The following is a 22,747-nucleotide window of genomic DNA, read 5'->3' as shown; positions in this document are numbered from 1 at the left end:
AAGATTTTCGTTGTAATTAATTTTTTCTTCTTTCCACTATGAATGTAATAAACTATTTGTATCTTTGTAGTTAGTTGGTTTCCTTTAAACATATATACACTGTCCTGAGTGAGTGAGCGTGTGAATGCCTGATAGATTTAATTTAAGTAATTTGTGTGATATCATTTGTCATATTAACATCTGTAATATATGTGTCATGTTTTGACATATGTGTTAAGGTAAATAACCTAGGTCATGAAGGACCGTCACTAACGGTTTAAATCGGCTCGAGGAGTGAAGCAAAAATAGCAGGATGAGCCTAAATACGACATCTTCCTTTCAGGAAGTTGAGACTTCGATTGATACGACACATAAATTTATATTGAGTTTATAAGTTTGATTTTTTTTTCTTGGCTAATTCATATGTGTGGTCGATCCTAGAGGACAAAGTTCAGATGCTGGATGGTTATCAATCACCGGTTGAAATAATATTACAAAGAATTAAATTTCACTTTTCTCATTTCCAGGTCTAGGTCTGGGCAACCCCATGATCGTGGTGCCTGGAGCTAGGTCTGGGTGGTATGAGGGAACATGTGTCTATTCCGAAGCATTCCGAAATTGAAAATCTTTGAGTTTTACGTCCCACGGTTATGCCGGTTAGGCTAAAGGAGACGGTGATTATGAGAGATGAGTGAAATGGTGGAATGAAGAAAGTGGGAGGAAACGGGAGAACCCCGAGAAAACCCACGAGCACGGTGTTTGTCCACCACAAAGTTCACTTGGCGGGGGCTGGGATCGAACCCGGGAACCCAAGCACCAGAGGTGAGCGCTCTACCACTGAGCCACCGCGCCCACCAAACATTCCGAAATTGATTAGTCGTTAATAACATTTAGAATGATTCATCTTTCGAGGACTTTCTCGACTTCTTACTATATTTCCGGAATTATCCAGTAATCTGTTTCTCATTAAAATACCCTATTTCTTTTCTTTCTTCTTTTCCTACCTCCTTCTTTTACCCTTCTACTTTCTTCTCTTTCTTTCCTATTTCTGAATGAAAGAAAACGGAGTCATGACAGAGTAGTCGCTATTTGCACGGTCAATAAGTTGTTTCGATGAGTTTTCTTCGGGAGTCCGATATGGAGTAATTAACGATAACAAGAAAGTTTATTGAAATTTACTGTATTGGAAAATAATCATGACTTCAATTAGTAGATGATGTTTCGTAAATCGTCCTCGTTAAAGAGAATTAATTTTAGCGACTCCTCTACACCGCTTATCTTCGTTTACTTTTTTTTTCGTTTTCTTTCATAATCACATAAAATCAGGGAAGGGCCACTTTATTGGACAACATAACATCCTTTATATGATAGCCTACTAATGACATAATAGTTGGTATCACATAAGTGAATATCTTTTTTACATTAAAAAACTCAATGTTAAGAGATAATAAATACAGTGTTGTACGTAAGGGGGGCACCTGGGATTTTAAACACCCCTCCTTGAGTAAGATATTATGAAACAAGTACAGATAGTGATCAGAAAAATGGAAACACCTGTAGTTGGCAACTCGTCAGATGTATGGGTTGGCAGTGGTGTCGTGGTACCCGCAGCGCCGGACCGCTGGTGGTGGTGTGTTAGGTCGGTCTTCATACTACGTCAGGTGCAGTGGAACAGCAGTGTCCAGTGGCTGCAGCAGACGGAGGTAGTGTAAAATGGGAGACCTCTCAGATTTTCAAAGAGGGCAAATTGTTGGTGCGCGGTTATGTGGAATGAGTGTGACGGCAGTGGCTACTGTGTTAGGTGTGTCGCGTGGGACAGTGTCGAAGGTGATGACGGCCTACACAACACACGGCTAAACCACATCGGGGAAGCGGAACAGTGGACGGAAGAAAATCATGATTGACAGGTCATGCCGGGTATTAAAGCACATTGTCACGCAGAACCGTCGTGCCATTGCGGAGCAAGTGACGGAGGAACTCAATCAGCACCTCCCCCACCCTGTTTCGACAATCACAGTCCGCCGCGAATTACATGACATGAACTTACGGGGTCGTGTTGCACGGGCCAAACCGCTCATCAGGCACCATAACGCTTTCGCACGCCGCAAATGGTGCCGCGACCATGCAACTTGGACCGTTGAGGACTGGAAACGTGTGATATGGTCGGATGAGTCATCCTTCACCCTATTCCCAACCACGGGCCGTGTTTATGTGTGGAGAACGCCCAAAGAAGCTTATGATCTGCAATGTCTCCGCCCAACTGTAAAACATGGCGGCGGCTCGGTGATGCTGTGGGCCGCAATATAATGGTTTTCATTGGGTCCTGTGGTCACACTTAGCGGACCAATCACTTCCAACGACTATGTCGCAATTTTAGGAGACCACTTGCATCCTATGATCCAGATGTTGTTCCCGGACAATGACACCATCTTCCGGAATGATAATGCACCCATTCACACAGCTGGCGTTGTTGCAGCGTGGTTTGAGGAACATCGGGATGAAGTTCAACACCTCCCCTGGCCCGCCAAATCCCCAGATCTCAACATAATTGAACATCTGTGGTCCGTCTTGGAAACACGACTCCGGCGACGATTTCCACCTCCATTCTCTCTCACAGAACTGGCCGATGCCCTGCACGAGGAATGGTGTAAAATTCCACTTGCTACCATTCACGACCTGTATGTCTCCATCCCACGTCGCATCAAGGCTGTTCTGAAGGCAAAAGGTGGCCCGACACCATATTAATCTGGTAAGTTGCAATTTCGTTCAGGTGTTTCAATTTTTCTGATCACCATCTGTATTTTAGAAATGATCCAAAAAAAAAAAAAAAATGGAGCAAAAGATTGCGATCTCGGCCAAGAATTAGCTTTTGGATCTGGGGCCACAAAATTGTTGAACGGCCCCTAAATCGAATTTTCGTATTTCGTAACATATCATACTGAGTGAAGTGATAGTTTGGGTTTGACTATACTGTACGTAGTTCTCCAGATATAAGGTGTACAAGAAAATTTTCGATTGAAATGTATTGGATCTTTTGATCCAATATATTTATAACTAAATTAAAAAATATAGTATATACAAAATCATGCATGTCCTTCTGAAAGAATATAAGATTGAATGGCTGAACCTCCCCTTAATGAAATTCTGCGTACATTACTGCTAACTAGGCATTAAAATATCTTAAGATTGGTGACGACTGAAGTACAGCTCGTCTCGATTTGCTTTTTTTCAGTGAGTAAAGTAACTAGATAAAACATAGGAAGGAAGTAGTGCGTTTTGGAGGTTATACATGTGACCTTGAGACACCTATTCCAAGAATGCCAGTGGAAAGCAAAAACAACACTTATTAGTAAGTGATTTCCCGAGCTATTATAGTCATAAGATACTTAGCTTTGAAACCTCTTTTGTAACAAGTCTCCACAATGTTTTTTTTTTTTTTTCGAACATGCTACTTAAAATCACACGACGAGTGTATTACGTATAAATATGCCTCTGGAATAAGTATATTTCCTGAAATAGTGTTTCGTTAATATAGAAACGTAATGTTCACTTAGAACAATGGTTCCCAACCTAGGGTAAACGTACCATTGGATGTACGCGCATGACTATTCAAGGGTGTACAATGTAAATATGTATATTTGAAAAATATTTTCACTAAATAAAATGAAAATGCTAGAAACAATGTTCGTAATGGACTGTAATGATGTTTGATTCGTTGAGTTGATTTTGAGTTTAACGTCCCGTTCAGCAGCGAGGCTATATGAGACGTGGATCTACTGATTAACGGGGAATCCGAACCATATGAGCTCCCGCCGGGAATCGAAGATGTTTGATTCGTATCACCACACAAGTGCAGCTAACATAAAATGCACTACTTTTAAATGGTTAGCTATAACTCCAAGTTACACACAATAATATTACACAGAAATGAACATATTCACAAGGTCTTTAGTTGTAACCAGTGGCGGATATAGGCCAGGGCCGTGAGAAGGTAGGCCTTCAGTTGTTTGAGTGACAAAAATAATTTAAGGTATTATTTATATATTTTTGAAAGTTTATAGTAAACTGATGATATACCTAACATAGTCTGGGTTCTGGATGACGCTCCCCCCAGTTTTTACCTTCTATATCCACCACTGGTTATAACTGCTTGCGATGCAATGGCTGATTGTTCGATGTGTAGGCCTATTTATGATTTTCGACCATGATATATGGCGCACCAAAAATGCACTTCCAACCTCTACACCCACACTGTCGAAAACAATTGAAAGGCATTAAGCAACTTGAACATTGTTGCCAGCTAAAGGAACACACATTGTTAAATACACAAATAATCCCAAAGAAAGGTTATACAGGTAATAAAATGTGCCTAGGTATAACCATAAGAACTAATCTTACAGTTTTAATGAAGAATGAGGGAATTTGGTAGAATCGAATGGAAGCAATTTACGACCGGTATCAGCCCCATCTACACCCATAATATATGATTCTATACTAGTACCGATTCTTTGAAAAAAAAAATGCAAATTCTTATATATCATCACCATCATCATCATCATAGGTATTCTGCCATTATTGGCAGGTCCTTTTTTGCAACAGAGAAGCTTCCATGTTTCACAATCTTCCGCTAATATCTTCGTCTTCAGATACAATTTTTCTGTTTTGATATTGTCCATCAATATTCTAGTCTTCTTCGCATTCGTACATACAGAATGCAAATAACGCACTGTTTGAAAATGAACTGAATTGAAATTTCTAGTTTCACGCTCCACGATTGTGTCCTTTAGGATGAAGGAGAGGATTAATTAAGGAAAGTGAATGATGGTAAAATAACTGATAGGATGAAAATGTGCGAGGAAACGGAAGACCCCTTCGAGAAAATCCACAAACACGGAGTTGTCTATGAACTCCTTTGTGGTTGTGTGGATGGCGTACGAGGTTTTCGCGCGGGAGACCTGGGTTCGATTCTCGGAATACCACTGAGCCGCCGCGGCCTTCAGTTTGTGGAAGAAGGACAGACCGTTAACCTACCAGAAGCTTGTATTTCTTGAGCATTATATCCATAAAATATGTAATTCTAATTAAATTGGGTCTGATTTTTACGTCCTTTTTTTTCCAGTTTTTAGATCCTTTTTAATAGATATTTTTAGGTCTTTTTATGGGTCCTTTTTAGATAATTCTTAGTTCTTTAACTTCTGAGCTCTTGTTATTATTAATAAACATTATGATTGTTAGAAAACATACGATCATTGAACTCAGAGAGAATTGAGTTTCGATTTATTTTATTTTATTTTTATTTATTTGATGGTGGATTGCACTATCTGTTACATCAAACTCTTTCTAACACTTTCATGGCATTATCAAAAATCTTTTAGTTTTATGTTCGACGATTATGCCCTAGAGCAGCGTTTCCCAACCGGTGTGCCGTGAATGGGCCGCTGGTGTGCCGCGAGGAAATCGAAAAAAAAATCTATATCAACCAAATTGCAAGACATAAGAAAAAATGTCTATATGTATTTCACATTACTATGAAGCTCCACTATGAATCTACAATTTTAAGTTTCATACCGTTTTCCTTTTCTGTACATTTTTTAACCTTGAAAAAAGTATTTAACATTGTTCTGACCTTTATTGCTTCTTCATTGTTGCAGACTATTTCGTAACTTGAAATGTTAAAATATTCAATCCTTTCTACAAAGCAAACATGCATACAAATTACTTACATTTGTGTTTTAAAAGTAAAAGAGTTTTGTTTGTTCGTTCGCTATTTAATGATCTTCCTTCTTAGTTTAAGGTTGGATACAGTTTCCGAAAAAGAAAGCGTATTTTAAAAAAACCTGAGTTCAACATTTCATTGCAATTGTTTTCTATTTTTAAATTACAATAAAGAAAATAAGCATAATGATTTACCACGGGGGAAAACCAGTGATCGAACTTTTTTCTCTGTGAGAAGGACATCAGTAATCACAGAAACAAATACCACGGTATTTTATATTTACAAATAATAATATCTATGAGTGTGCCGCGAGAATTCAAGTTACACCCGTAGTGTGCCGCAAGTTGAAAAAGCTTGGGAAACGTTGCCCTAGAGACTATGGGAGACGAGTGATTACTGAAAGTGAATCATAATGAAAGAAATGGTGGAATGAGAATGTGGGGAAAAAGAAAGAGCACAACAAAACCCGCAGACACGATGTTGTCCACCACAAACTCACATGACCTGTGATCAAATCTGAGACTCGTAGCACAAGTCGTGTGTGTTCTACCGTTGAAACATCATAACCCATTTCCATTGGATTATGTGAACAATAATAAATAGTAATATTATTTTGCATACGTGGTTACCAATAGGCACCACTCAGGGTACCCACAGGCGAGTTTTAGAGCGCAAATTGCTATAATGAGTTTATTTGGGGGGGCAGAAATGTAAATTTTCAGGGAGAATGGTAAATCTGGGGAAAAGTAGCTCAATGGTAGAGCGTTGGCTTCGCATTCGGGAGGTCATGGGTTCGACTCCCGCTGCCGACCATCCTGATTGGAGTTTTCCAGGGTTTTCTTCAGTCCTACCAGGCAGACACCGGGATGGTACCTATTAAATAGGCGCTGGCCAATACTTTCCCAAATTCTTTCCATTGATATTGGTAAAGTTGGGAGTTTTGCCCCAACCTTTGGCACTAATGATGGAGTTTGTGCCCAAGCCCTTGGAGAAATGAGCACCCCTGGTACTAATGATGTAATATACGCCGAAGCTCTTGAAGAGTGGGTACCCGTTCTATTAATAATGGAGTTTGCCCCCAAGCTCTAAGAGGGATGGGCATTCCTGGTACTAATGACGGTCTTTGCGTCCAAGCCCTTGGGCATTGAACTTCATTGGTATTAATGATTGACTTTGTATCTAAGCCCCTGGAGAGATAGGCACTCCTGATACTAATGATGTAGTTTGCGTCCAAGCCCTTGGGAACGATGGGTTCCCTTGGTACTAATGACGGAGTTTGTAGTACCCAAAAAATCTTGGATCTGTAACGCGATCTCTTATGTCTAAAATAAAATAAATAAATAAAATGAAGTAAATCAAATTTACAAAATAGGTGCTTGCCTCTGCAAGCTGTTTGTCTGATTGTGCTACATATAGGAAAAACTCTTAGATATTCTTGAAGTTTATAAAGACATCGAGTCCCCTTAATACGTTAGCAGCGCACTTTGAAAGCCTATCATTGGCTAATGGTTGGAAATTTGTAGTAAGTCCAACTGTAACTCAACCAACAATTTCCCACCACTTATCCAACAGTTTTGACGTCTCACTCCCATTTGCAATTTTATTTCTTTTGTGCGGGTTACTTTGGCAATTGAAATGGTTGGCAAAGACGTTGGCAGTTGGACAGCCAACGATTTCTCGCTGTTGGGTCTTTTGTTTTTCTACAGCTAAGGTAAGTAATATTATAGAAAGTCCGGTAAGACCTTCTTCCAGGAAAGACCTTCTTCTTCTTCTTCTTTTTTTGTTGAAAATGGTCTAATCGAACTTTAACTGTACCACAGCAATGCATAAAATTTAATCAAAAAGCAAGTTGTCTTGATTTTGTTACAGCGAGCACCAGTCTCCTCTAGTACCTTTTCGAGGGCATATGGGGAGGAAAGAAAAATAAATTTGGTGGGACCATCTCCCAGCACTTAGGGGGATAGGCACCGCTGTGTAGATTTACAATACACCGTCAAATTTTAAAAGATACCGTAAGACGAGGTTACTTTGCACAAAATCTGAAAAGAGTTTCACGGTCCTCTGTCGGTAAAACCATGAACAGTAAAGAGGAAGTTTCAACTGCCACCGTATGATAGAACATCTAACTGTATTTTGGCTATAATATTGGCGGTTAACATCAGTTCTAATCAGTAGTTCTTTCAGGAAAACTATTCCGGGAGGGGGGCACACTTGATATTTCGGGGGACACTATGATGCTATTCTATTTATTATAATATTATAGACGTATTATTTTGGTTTTCTCCGGGAGGCAGTCTCAGAGATCCGGGGGGAAGGCAGTGTCTCCCAAAAACATGTCTGGAAGAAACACTGGTTCTAATTACCTGGAGGGTTCGTTGTTGTAGAGATATGGAAAGCAGTCACCGTAAAAGCTGCCAAAATTTGAAAGATATCTAACTAACTAACTAACTAACTCTATGGCCTATGGAACCCGGAGGTTCAGTGCCGCGTTCACAAAAGCTCTCCACTGACTTCTATCCTTAGCTAATTGGATCCAGTTTCTACTTTGTATTCCTATCTCTGCGAGATCCATCTTAATATTATCCTCCCATCTGCGCCTAGGTCTTCCTAATGGTCGTTTTCCTATGGGTCTACCAGTCAAGACTTTGAAAGCGTTTCTACTTTCTTCCATTCTAGCTACATGACCTGCCCACCTAAGCCTCCTAGACTTGACGACCCTAACAATGTTGGGTAAACCGTATAAACTATGTAGTTCCTCGTTATGAAGCTTCCGCCATTCCCCATTCTCGTTCCTCTTGGGTCCGAATATTCTTCTCAGGATCCTGTTCTCAAATACTTTCAGTCTATGTTCTTCCCTCAGAGTAAGCGACCATGTTTCGCAACCATACAGAACAACAGGCATGATTATCGTTTTATATATTTTAAGCTTCAAATTCCTCGACAGAATTCGCGACGACAAGAGATTTTGAACCGAATAGTAACACGAATTCCCTGCTTTTAGTCGACATTTAATTTCTTCGTGAATATGATTTTCGTCTGTTAATATTGATCCTAAATATTTGAAAGTATTCACTTTATCAAAAGTATTATTTAATATTTTAACGCCTCCACAATTTGCCGTATTACGGTCCCGACGCACTTCCATGTATTTAGTTTTCTCTGCATTTACTTCTAAACCCATGTCCCTGCAAGCGTTTAATAATATCTCTGCATTTATTTCTACTGTTCTCCTATCATCCCCTATTAAATTTACATCATCAGCATATGCCATAACCTGGTGAATGCCGTTCAACTCTAGGCCCTGGTTGCTATCTTTGATTTTCCTTATGGCGTATTCCAGCACAAAGTTAAATAATAATGGCGACAATGCATCTCCTTGTGTCAGGCCATTTTCGACGTGGAAGCTCGTGGACAAAAATTTTCCTACCCGGACTTTACTTTGGGATTCACTTAAACATATCTTAATTAATCTAATTAGCTTTCTCGGTATTCCAAGCTCTGTAAGAACGTTGTATATTTGAAAGATATCACGTACAAGAATTTCCGTCAAAGTTAAGTCAGTTTCGTAGAATACTATTGTGTATAATGGGACTTTGATGCAATAGTTGGAATTGAAATGTGAAACATTTTAAAGTCATAAAAAAGTAAACCTGGGAAAAGGTGGTTTCAGCCTCTACGGGTTATACTACTTTGCACCGGTCCAAAATATCGCTTCGATAGGAAATTATTACTACTGAAACCTCCTGCATTCTAAATTTAGGTAAATTTCCTATTCATATAGATGCCGGAATGAACTTCTTGTTGGAAAATAAATAATGAAAAGTGGTGGATCCAGAAAAGTAGTTTGAGAGGGGCTTCACTCAGAAAGACCTTTTATTTATTTATTTATTTATTTATTTTTTTATAGAAATCACTGGACGTGGAGGAGGGGGCTTGCAGCTTATACACATAGGAATGACTAACATTAGATTATTTAAAAAAAAAAAAAAAGAAAGAAAAGAAAAGAAAAAAATAAATCAATTTGGATGGGCTTCAGCCAAATCTTCCACTGATTACGGTTGGGATGATATTCTTGGACATAAGGAATAAACAAGGCAAATCAGTTCATGGGGATTTTTTTTTCTGTTCCTGGGTTGGCATTTTTGTATGTACTTTGCATCAAAGTTAATATTTCAATAACTTTGGCCATACTGAATGTTTAGTAATGAACTTGCACTAATGTTTTTCTTATATCTAGCTATTATATGTTTAAATTCTAAATCATTACGTTCGTAACTTACATGCGATTTTTTTTTAATTGCTTAAATCTTGTGCAAAATACGGCGTGTCTTACGGTATATTTTACTCCACTTTCTACGATATAATTGATTCGCTAAAGCACTTTGCATCCTTATTTCTTTGGCACTTGTCCATAATTGCATACACATTGATAATAAGTGTGCAGACCCATGTTGCCCCTTAGTCTCGGTTCAGACGTGCAGAAAAGTCTGTTGCGGGCCCGCAACAGACTCGCAGCAGACTCGTGCGGGCGTCAAAGATCAACCAGTTCAGACGTGCAGAAAAGTCTGCTGCGGGCCCGCAACAGACTCGTGCGGGCGTCTCAGCCCAACCACTTCACATAGACATAGAAAACAGCTCATTTTATTTTCAGCTGCAGTTGAATGAAGATGGAAATTGAAAGAAAAAACGTGCTGTTTTTGTATAATTAGCCAGTAAAATCCTAAGGAAGAAACAGAGACGATACTGGGTTCATCCGTACGTAAGCTCACGACTGCTTAAAGGTGAATTTTCTTCCATGTCTATTGATTTGCGCAATGACGAAGAAAAGACCTTTAATTATTTTCGCATGAGCATCACTTCATTTGATGAACTCTTATCGAAAAGAAGTGATAAAATTAAAGCAGAAGATACTTTCATGAGACTTGCGATACCACCAATTGAAATGTTGGCTGTTACATTAATGAGTTGATTTTGAGTTTAACGGCCCGTTCATCAGCAAGGCTATATGAGACGTGGACCTATTGATTAACGTGGAATTCGAACCACATGAGCTCCCGACGAGAATCGAACCCGCGCCTCCCACGCCAAAGGCGGGTACGCTAACCGCTTAGCCACGGAGGAGCTCTGGCGGTTACATTAAGGTAAGTTAATTATGTTAACTAATTATCGTTTGTAAGAGCATAGAAAGTTAAACATTCGGAGAACTATTCATAGACATTTTCAGACGTTATTAGCGGCCACTGGCGTAGTTTAACAATTGCGTTACTAATTTCGATTTTTTGACATAGTTGGTGGCTTTAAATTAAAAATGAGACATTTATTTGAGACTTCCCGAATATCCCGCTCAAGAGGGAGCGTTTCAATAATAGTAAAATTTCCCTTTATTTATTCACAAATTACCGAATGTGAGGATTCGCTTCAGTTAGAGATGTAAAATTCGGCATGTAAACTCATATTAAAAATAATGGAGCACAGGTTTCAGCGTCTTTGAAAATTTTCTCTTGAAGGAGAGATGGGGGATTTCTATAGTAGTGGGATCCGGTGGCTCAGTGATAGTGTGTTCACCTCTGGTTCGATACCAGCTTGCGTCAAGTGGACTTTGTGGTGCGAGAAGCACCGTGTGCGTGAGTTTTTTCGGAGTTCTCCCGTTTCCTCCCACTTTATTCATTCCACCATTTCATTCATTTATCATCATCATCATTATTTCCTTTAGCCTACCCGGTATAATCGTGCGACGTAAAAATCAAGGATTTCATTTCATTCCTATAGTAGTGACATTTCCCGTTATATATTGAGAAAGTATAGGACTCGCTTAGATTGGAGATGTGAAATTCTTAATGTAAACTCTTAAATAAAAATAATGGATTTAGTGTTTCCGAATAATCCATTTCTAAGGTGAGAAACAGGAAACATTTTTATAATTGTGACATTTAACGATAGAAGATTTTGAGGAAATCCCCAATACGTGTGGCACACCAAAAGAAGGCAAGACAGCAAACGGAAGCAGAAACAGATGGGCTGATTATTTTGTAAGCGACATAGGTAGAGTTCCATGGCAAGATAACTTTGTTCAAGTTGTTCTTTATGTAAGAAAACATTCAGTTGTTATCTCTAGAATAACAACGACGTGCACAATATTATCAAATGCACGAGAAACATAAATATTTCTGTTATATCTCGAGCATGTTTTTTTTTATTTTTTTAACCACACGAGTACCCTGATGTCCAACCATTTTCGTGTTAAGTCTATTTTGTTTAAATTTAGTACATTAACAAATAAAGACAACAATTGCCAGCCAAAAAAACGATGTTTTTTTCTTTCTTTTCTGTTCTGCTATTATGTTGATGGTTGTTTTGGACTTCGGCGTCCCTTTTGAACACAGAAGCTATATAATACGTGACCTCGACCCAAGAGCGCCCACGTTGTGGTTTTCAAGGGGGCAAATATAAGCGACTTTTCAAATATAGTTTCATTTTTTGCTACAACTAATGTAAAAATTCTATTGGGTTTTCGATATTCCCAAATACAATTTCCTCTTAAGGGAGGCAACGCCCCACCTTGCCCCCCCTGATGGGCGCCCTTGCCTCGACCTAAAGTATAATGCAACGTAGGTTATAAACAGTCGGTTTATTCCGGAGGAGTGACAAGAAATCTCAAAGAAACTGCATTAACAATAAAGGCTTTTTCTCCAAGCGTATTTGTTGTCTATTGTTATCACAAAAAAGTATTCATAGCCTCTCTGCTGGAAAGGGACGCCAAACAAAAATCAAATGTAAACACTACTTTATTAGATTTTTACATTGAAAAGTAATAATAATACATACCAATGCTGTTTTTTCTTCTTCTGTTTTTTCATTAAATTTCTCACATAAGGTTTCACACACCTCATTCCATGCATCCCGTTTTTTATATCTGTCTCTATACATTTCGCACTTTAAATTCCATATTTCGTGATATTTTTGTATTTCGTTAATGAACAGTTCTATGTCCAGTTCTTCGCTTTCCATTTCTGCGGGCGCGGGAAAGTCTGCACGTGTGGCTTGACTCATTGCCAGCAATGGTTTTCCGGCCCGCAACACCTGTGCGGACACGCTGCGAGCCAGCAGTCCCCGCAACTCAATTTTCGCCCGCTGCGGGCCCGCAGCAGAGTCGTGCGGGAAAGTCTGCACGTGTGGCATGAATGATAAGAACCAATGTATTTCCGGCTCGCGCGGGTCCGCAACAGAAAACTCTGTTGCGGGCCCGCAACAGACTCGCAGCAGACTCGTGCGGGCGTTAAAGATCAACCAGTTCAGACGTGCAGAAAAGTCTGCTGCGGGCCCGCAGCAGACTCGTGCGGGCGTCTCAGCCCAACCACTTCACATAGGCATAGAAAACAGCTTATTTTATTTTCAGCTACAGTTGAATGAAGATGGAAATTGAAAAAAGAAAACGTGCTGTTTTTGTATGCTTAGCCAGTAAAATTCTAAGGAAGAAACAGAGACGATACTGGGTTCATCCTTACGTAAGCTCACGACTGCTTAAAGGTGAATTTTCTTCCATGTTTATTGATTTGCGCAATGACGAAAAAAAGACCTTTAATTATTTTCGCATGAGCTCACTACATTTGATGAACTCTTATCGAAAATAAGTGATAAAATTAAAGCAGAAGATACTTTCATGAGACTTGCGATACCACCAATTGAAATGTTGGCTGTTACATTAATGAGTTGATTTTGAGTTTAACGTCGTTCAGCAGCGGGGCTATATGAGACGTGGACCTACTGATTAACGTGAAATCCGAACCACATGAGCTCCCGGCGAGAATCGAACCCGCGCCTCCCACGCCAAAGGAGGGTACACTAACCGCCTAGCCACGGAGGAGCTCTGTCTGTTACATTAAGGTAAGTTAATTATGTTAACTAATTATCGTTTGTAAGAGCACAGAAAGTTAAACATTCGGAGACTTATTAATAGACATTTTCAGACGTTATTAGCGGCCACTGGCGTAGTTTAACAATTGCGTGACTAATTTCGATTTTTTGACATGGTGGCTTTAAATTAAAAATTAGACATTTTTTTAGACTTCCCGAATATCCCGCTCAAGAGGGGGCGTTTCAATAATAGTAATATTTCCCTTTATTTATTCACAAATTACCGAATGTGAGGATTCGCTTCAGTTAGAGATGTAAAATTCGGCATGTAAACTCATATTAAAAATAATGGAGCACAGGTTTCAGCGTCTTTGAAAATTTTCTCTTGAAGGAGAGATGGGGGATTTCTATAGTAGTGGGATCCGGTGGCTCAGTGATAGTGTGTTCACCTCTGGTTCGATACCAGCTTGCGTCAAGTGGACTTTGTGGTGCGAGAAGCACCGTGTGCGTGAGTTTTTTCGGAGTTCTCCCGTTTCCTCCCACTTTATTCATTCCACCATTTCATTCATTTATCATCATCATCATTATTTCCTTTAGCCTACCCGGTATAATCGTGCGACGTAAAAATCAAGGATTTCATTTCATTCCTATAGTAGTGACATTTCCCGTTATATATTGAGAAAGTATAGGACTCGCTTAGATTGGAGATGTGAAATTCTTAATGTAAACTCTTAAATAAAAATAATGGATTTAGTGTTTCCGAATAATCCATTTCTAAGGTGAGAAACAGGAAACATTTTTATAATTGTGACATTTAACGATAGAAGATTTTGAGGAAATCCCCAATACGTGTGGCACACCAAAAGAAGGCAAGACAGCAAACGGAAGCAGAAACAGATGGGCTGATTATTTTGTAAGCGACATAGGTAGAGTTCCATGGCAAGATAACTTTGTTCAAGTTGTTCTTTATGTAAGAAAACATTCAGTTGTTATCTCTAGAATAACAACGACGTGCACAATATTATCAAATGCACGAGAAACATAAATATTTCTGTTATATCTCGAGCATGTTTTTTTTTATTTTTTTAACCACACGAGTACCCTGATGTCCAACCATTTTCGTGTTAAGTCTATTTTGTTTAAATTTAGTACATTAACAAATAAAGACAACAATTGCCAGCCAAAAAAACGATGTTTTTTTCTTTCTTTTCTGTTCTGCTATTATGTTGATGGTTGTTTTGGACTTCGGCGTCCCTTTTGAACACAGAAGCTATATAATACGTGACCTCGACCCAAGAGCGCCCACGTTGTGGTTTTCAAGGGGGCAAATATAAGCGACTTTTCAAATATAGTTTCATTTTTTGCTACAACTAATGTAAAAATTCTATTGGGTTTTCGATATTCCCAAATACAATTTCCTCTTAAGGGGGGCAACGCCCCACCTTGCCCCCCCTGATGGGCGCCCTTGCCTCGACCTAAAGTATAATGCAACGTAGGTTATAAACAGTCGGTTTATTCCGGAGGAGTGACAAGAAATCTCAAAGAAACTGCATTAACAATAAAGGCTTTTTCTCCAAGCGTATTTGTTGTCTATTGTTATCACAAAAAAGTATTCATAGCCTCTCTGCTGGAAAGGGACGCCAAACAAAAATCAAATGTAAACACTACTTTATTAGATTTTTACATTGAAAAGTAATAATAATACATACCAATGCTGTTTTTTCTTCTTCTGTTTTTTCATTAAATTTCTCACATAAGGTTTCACACACCTCATTCCATGCATCCCGTTTTTTATATCTGTCTCTATACATTTCGCACTTTAAATTCCATATTTCGTGATATTTTTGTATTTCGTTAATGAACAGTTCTATGTCCAGTTCTTCGCTTTCCATTTCTGCGGGCGCGGGAAAGTCTGCACGTGTGGCTTGACTCATTGCCAGCAATGGTTTTCCGGCCCGCAACACCTGTGCGGACACGCTGCGAGCCAGCAGTCCCCGCAACTCAATTTTCGCCCGCTGCGGGCCCGCAGCAGAGTCGTGCGGGAAAGTCTGCACGTGTGGCATGAATGATAAGAACCAATGTATTTCCGGCTCGCGCGGGTCCGCAACAGAAAACTCTGTTGCGGGCCCGCAACAGACTCGCAGCAGACTCGTGCGGGCGTTAAAGATCAACCAGTTCAGACGTGCAGAAAAGTCTGCTGCGGGCCCGCAGCAGACTCGTGCGGGCGTCTCAGCCCAACCACTTCACATAGGCATAGAAAACAGCTTATTTTATTTTCAGCTACAGTTGAATGAAGATGGAAATTGAAAAAAGAAAACGTGCTGTTTTTGTATGCTTAGCCAGTAAAATTCTAAGGAAGAAACAGAGACGATACTGGGTTCATCCTTACGTAAGCTCACGACTGCTTAAAGGTGAATTTTCTTCCATGTTTATTGATTTGCGCAATGACGAAAAAAAGACCTTTAATTATTTTCGCATGAGCTCACTACATTTGATGAACTCTTATCGAAAATAAGTGATAAAATTAAAGCAGAAGATACTTTCATGAGACTTGCGATACCACCAATTGAAATGTTGGCTGTTACATTAATGAGTTGATTTTGAGTTTAACGTCGTTCAGCAGCGGGGCTATATGAGACGTGGACCTACTGATTAACGTGAAATCCGAACCACATGAGCTCCCGGCGAGAATCGAACCCGCGCCTCCCACGCCAAAGGAGGGTACACTAACCGCCTAGCCACGGAGGAGCTCTGTCTGTTACATTAAGGTAAGTTAATTATGTTAACTAATTATCGTTTGTAAGAGCACAGAAAGTTAAACATTCGGAGACTTATTAATAGACATTTTCAGACGTTATTAGCGGCCACTGGCGTAGTTTAACAATTGCGTGACTAATTTCGATTTTTTGACATGGTGGCTTTAAATTAAAAATTAGACATTTTTTTAGACTTCCCGAATATCCCGCTCAAGAGGGGGCGTTTCAATAATAGTAATATTTCCCTTTATTTATTCACAAATTACCAAATGTGAGGATTTGCTTCAGTTAGAGATGTAAAATTCGGCATGTAAACTCATATTAAAAATAATGGAGCACAGGTTTCAACGTCTTGGAAAATTTTCTCTTGAAGGGGAGATGGGGGATGTCTATAGTAGTGGGATCCGGTGGCTCAGTGATAGTGTGTTCACCTCTGGTTCGATCCCAGCTTGCGTCAAGTGGGCTTTGTGGAGCGAGAAGCACCGTGTGCGTGAGTTTTCTCGGGGTTCTCCCGTTTCCTCCGACTTTATTCATTCCACCATTTCATTCATTTATCATCATCATTATTTCCTTTAGCCTACTCGGTATAATCGTGCGACGTAAAACTCAAGGATTTCATTTCATTCCTATAGTAGTGACATTTCCCGTTACATATTTAGAAAGTATAGGACTCGCTTAGATTGGAGATGTGAAATTCTTAACGTAAACTCTTAAATAAAAATAATGGATTTAGTTTTTCCGAATAATCCATTTCTAAGGTGAGAAAAGGGAAACATTTTTATAATTGTGGCATTTAACGATAGAAGGTTTTGAGGAAATCCCCAATACTTGTAGCACACCAAAAGGAGGCAACGCAGCAAACGGAAGCAGAAACAGATGGGCTGATTATTTTGTAAGCGACATAGGTAGAGTTTCATGGCAAGATAACTTTAAGTTGTTCTTTATGTAAGTAAACATTCAGTTGTTATCTCTAGTATAGCAACGACGTGCACAATATTATCAATTGCACGAAAAACAAAAATATTTCTGTTACATCTCGAGCATGCTTTTTTATTTTTTAATCACATGAGTACCCTGATGTTCAACAATTTTCGTGTTAACTCTATTTTTTAAAAAAATTAGTACATTAACAAATAAAGACAACAATTGTCAGCCGAAAAACGATGTTTTTTCTTTCTTTTCTGTTCTGCTATTATGTTGGTGGTTGTTTTGGACTTCAGCGTCCCTTTTGAGCACAGAAGCTATATAATACGTGACCTCGACCCAAGAGCGCCCATGTTGTGGTTTTCAAGGGGGGGGGGCAAATATAAGCGACTTTTCAAATATAGTTTCATTTTTTGCTGCAACTAATGTAAAAATTCTATTGGGATTTCGATATTCCCAAGTACAATTTCCTCTTAGGGGGGGGGGGCGAACGCCCCACCTTTCCCCCCTGATGGGCACCCTTGCCTCGACCTAAAGTATAATGCAACGTACGTTATAAACAGTCGGTTCATTCCGGAGTGAGTGACAAGAAATTTCATCAAAGAAACTGAATTAACAATAAAGGCTTTTTCTCCAAGCGTATTTGTTGTCTATTGTTATCACAAAAAAGTATTCATAGCCTCTCTGCTGGAAAAGGAGGCTAAACGAAAATCAAATGTAAACACTACATGAATATTAGATTTTTACATTGAAAAGTAATAATAATGCATATCAATGCTGTTTTTTTTTCCTCTTCTGTTTTTTCATTAAATTTCTCACATAAGGTTTCACACACCTTATTCCATGCATCCCGTTTTTTTTTTTTTTTTTTTTTATTTCTATCTCTATACATTTCGCACTTTAAATTTCTCGTGATATTTTTGTATTTCGTTAATGAATAGTTCTTCATTCAGTTCTTCGCTTTCCATTTCTGCGGGCGCGGGAAAGTCTGCACGTGTGGCTTGCCTCATTGCCAGCAATGGTTTTCCGACCCGCAACACCTGTGCGGACTCGCTGCGAGCCAGCAGTCCCCGCAACTCAATTTTCGCCCGCTGCGGGCCCGCAGCAGAGTCGTGCGGGAAAGTCTGCACGTGTGGCATGAATGATAAGAACCAATGTATTTCCGGCTCGCGCGGGTCCGCAACAGAGTTTTCTGTTGCGGGCCCGCAACAGACTTTTCTGCACGTCTGAACCGTGCGTTACGGGTATAATTACGCGTCCGAACGAAGGCTATTGTGAAAAAAAAAAAAAAGTGCAGAAAACACTAACAAACACTAGATAGCCATTAAAAACGACAAATGCTATCTAATCGAGTCGAGGAGCAGACACGTCAGTGACGAAAGGTATGCGCAGAGACGAGGGTATTAAAAAACAAACACTTCATATCACATACAAACAGCGCACTTCTATAGATTAGACCACTTATTATGATTTCACACTTTTAAGTCTATACTTGTAAATATGCCTACATTGTCTCAAACACTCTGTCGGTTGCAGTTAATATGTTACACAGACGTCTTTCAAACGCACTCACTCATTTTAAACGTAGTATAGTACTTATAATGCTTAGATACTTCCTACATTGTGCGCAAATGATTTGCCAATAGAAAAAAAGAAAAATCTGCGTTTACGCTGAGAGAGACGATGATTAAGAGTCTTCATCCCGGCGAAATTAAAATACCGCTAATTTTACAGTAATTATGTGATATCTTCAAATAGATAAAAGATAATTAAAATATGGAACAATAGCTCCCTAGACAATATTATTTTGCGTGAGGTACCGTTATCACAAGTCACCTAGTGGCTTTCCGTTTTCAGCCGTTTAGAAACGCGAAAATAAATGCCGATTTTCAAAATGGCTCGAAATCGAAAGCAGATAAGTGAGTCGTGATAACGGTTTCTCATGTAAAATAATATTGTCTAGGGCGCTCTTGTTCCACATCTCAGTTACCTTTTATCTATTTGAAGATATCACATAATTAATGTAAAATTAGCGGTATTTTAATTTCGCCGGGATGAAGACTCTTTAAGGCAAGTGAATGATGATTGAAGAATTGAACGAATGATAATGTAGGAGGAAACGGAAGTATCCCGAGAAAACCTACGAACACTATGTTGTCAATCATAAATGTATTTGACCGGCGATCGAACCAGAAACCTCAAACATTAGAGGTAAGCTCTCTAGCACTGAGCTACCGTAGTCCCTGCTTCGATAACGAAAATTAATATTTTAGACAATCCTCTTTCACATCCACTCACTTATTTTAACCGTGAAATTACCACTCTTATGACGGCACCGAAAGTCAAAATTCACTACAGTACACTATTTGATGAAAGAATTCTAACTGAACTTAAGTGATATGTAATCCAGGGCCGTGCCGTGACGGGGGCGACGGCCCCGGGCGCCGAAGTAAGGGGGGCGAAAAATTTGGGAGAAAAAAGGAAAAACGATAGGAAAAATTGCTTGGAATATATGTATGGGGGCGCCATCGTATACTCTCGCCCCGGGCGCTGATTTTCCACGGCACGGCCCTGATGTAATCGCTATCATTTAGTTTAGCTCCGGAAGGAAGGGATTAAAGACTTCTAGAAGTATGTCTGGGCGAAACACGGACCTCGGACTTTACATATTGGAGCAGAGCCCGCTGAACTCGATGCCTATATTGGAGCCGATGTGCACAGCGCTGAACACACACCACCGAACTGATACTACGTCATTTGGCCGCACGCAGGGTTTTTCGCGAGTTGTATGGTTGTGTTTTAACTGTTTCGAACTGAACAATACAGAAAAATCAACTTTTGAAGAGGGCGAGTTGAAGATTGTCACCGTTGCAGCTTAACATGGACGGACAAATGACATCAGGAAGTGGATGAGGATCTGTATACCTTCACTTCCTATATTTTTTACACCCAACTCTCTTAGCCTTTAGGAACATTTTCAACATTCTATCTCAATAAAATCTTTGAGTTGTGACACTTTTCTATTAAAGCTACCACATTAGCGGCTCTTGAGGGGAGTCACATCAGTAAAATGTTAATTTTATCACTGGAGGTTTAAGATAGAAAGCTTTCTTAATGTACTTTTTGTATACATCTTTGAGAAATTGTATGAAACTTTCTTGACTTTCATTCAGATGCACCAATGGACAAATAATCTTTTTTAAAAAGAAAAAGAAAAGAGTTAGATTGAAAGTTAATTTCAAATAGACACTACAAGCCAGGGGCGGATCCAGGGGTGGGCGATTGCCCCCCCCCCAGAAGAGGAAACTTTATTTTATATATATAAATAAAACCCATCCCAAAATTTGGAGCCCTTAAAAGTAGCAGTATGACAACCCACCGCCCCTCTCCAGAAGTCGGTCCTGGATCCGCCCCTGCTACAAGCAGCAGTCATTTATTTTGCTTGGAGATCATGTGGAAGAGGGCAATTCTCCTCCGACATGAGTTTTTTTTTATTAGTATAGTATTACCAACAACTAATTAAAACATGTGTATTTCTCGAACTCCCCAAATTACGCACCGGTTACAGTGCCGTGCCTGGAAAATCAGCGCCCGGGGCGGGAGTATATGACGGTGAGGTGGACAGACCAGCCGCGAAGCGTCCTCATGTTTGACGCGAAGCGTAAGAAAATTTTCAAAAATAGACACTGCTTTTCCTTGATTTTGAGGACTTTTTATTACTTTTTTTCTTTCCATTTTATATACGTGCACAACATGAGTAACATTTTAGGATCACTTTCTAAAGCAGGGAAAGGATTTAAGTACGTACATACCAGTTTGTACTGATTTAAAATATTCCAAATAATTTTTCCTCTCTCTTGTTTCTTTCGTTCTTTTCTTTTCTTTTTCCTCCCGAATTTTTTCGACCCCTTTGCTTCGGCGCCTGGGGCCGTCGCCCCGTTCGCCTCTCGTACTGCACGGCACTGCCTGGCTATAAGATTTACACTTTTGTTTTGTAGATTTTTATTTTTTCAAAAAAAAAAAAAAATCTAAATATTGGTATGTTTCGAAATACATATGAATCTGGCAATTTGGAAACAATATCACAGTTCTCGGAACATTTCACCTGTTTGTTTATATTGGTGAACCAATGATTTCAGATTTTCCCCGAGCTCCCACCGGCAATCGAACCAGGGTCTACCGCGCTGAAAGCGAGTAGGCTAGCTATATAGAGTTGAGGAAACTCCCGGGGGAAGACTTAGGGATCAAAGTAGTACTGCAATATACTGGAAACCTACGTTCAGCATGATCCGAGATACACTTCGGGAAGAAATTTCCTCGTCCCGGACCATCCTCTACAATCATCACTATTGGAGACTCGAGCAAAACACATTAAATATATCATTAGATATTGTAGACAATGCGTACTGGTTTTACGGCTTCATAAGAATTTTCAACAGTAAAAACGAACGGTTTTTGTAATATAGGTCAATATTGTAATAAGAAAATAACAGTAAAGTATTTACAGAAGGACAAGCCTAGAGAGTTTGATTAAGCAAAAGCTTTGGCTATAGACCAATGTTCCCGCCCAGCATTTTACCACGTGTACAAATTAACCTCTGGACTCGACGCTTTTAGTAGCGGTTCCTTACCTGACAGGTCAGCGCTCATTGAAAACGCGCACCTTTTCCGTGGGCAGAAGTTCGACGGTCGCCAACAATAAGAAGAAAATAATAAACACTTGCACTTTTCCACTGCACTTTAACATTTAACAACACAACATTATAACATTTTCCAAGCACAAAACTCAACACGCGCACTCTATCATGCGGAACTATATATTTAAAAAAAAAGTCTTTGTGTTACTTTCTTTGGTTCGTATACTGTTGGTAAATATCCGCTCTCAAATAGAAAGCCCAGCAGACGACACAAAAAAACGGAATACCACAATCAAGTATGTTAGCGCCATCCAGTGGATAAAGCTGGTAACTGTTGCCTACCAGCCTGTAGGCCCGTCAAGGTAGTTATGTCAATGTGTATGGAAATGCTTCCTTATCACAGCGCAGGAAATGCCGGACAAGCTATTCTCACTTATAAAAGAGATTGGTGTTTGTATTGTGCCTTTCAAGCGTGGAAAATCTAATGGACTATACTACAATGCCTTTGGGCAGCAGTAGTGTCTGTCTTCCATTACGTAATCTCATTATACGACATAAGTAACAAATAACTGAAATCTGCTTTATCTATATCTCCTTTATCTGTACTAACATTTTTTTTTAAATAAATTTTTTAATAAACTTTATCTTCAAAGTTGCAAAATAGCTTGGGGCAGGAAAAAATTCCAAGAATGTTGCTAGGTTTATTTTTGCGTAAAGACCAACTTGGATTTTCATGAATTTTGCATGAGTATTTTAGTAATTTTGTTTACCAACCCATTCTTAAAAACAAAGCGATATAAAAAGGTAGATAATATATACATTTTGATTTTTTTTCCGGAAAATCAAGGATACGAGTTCTACCGAACTTATTCAATCGGATC

General features: G+C 39.4%; 1 protein-coding gene across 1 annotated transcript in view; it reads right to left on the bottom strand.

Annotated features, from left to right (window-relative positions):
• LOC145672069 (polyamine-transporting ATPase 13A3-like) overlaps positions 1–22,151 on the bottom strand; it is a 251,081-nt gene extending 228,930 nt beyond the window's left edge. The window contains exon 1 of the mRNA XM_081741311.1: positions 21,861–22,151. Within this exon, the coding sequence (XP_081597437.1) occupies positions 21,861–21,879 (19 nt within the window). The 5' untranslated portion in view covers positions 21,880–22,151. The remainder of the gene's footprint in view (positions 1–21,860) is intronic.
• Positions 22,152–22,747: the final 596 nt, after the last annotated feature.

This window comes from Thermobia domestica, chromosome 15 (genome assembly GCF_964235325.1).
Source record: "Thermobia domestica chromosome 15, izTheDome1.hap1.1, whole genome shotgun sequence".
In the NCBI taxonomy this organism is placed as follows: domain Eukaryota; kingdom Metazoa; phylum Arthropoda; class Insecta; order Zygentoma; family Lepismatidae; genus Thermobia; species Thermobia domestica.
Note: the sequence above shows the minus strand (reverse complement) of the source record. Positions and strands in the feature narration are given on the sequence as shown.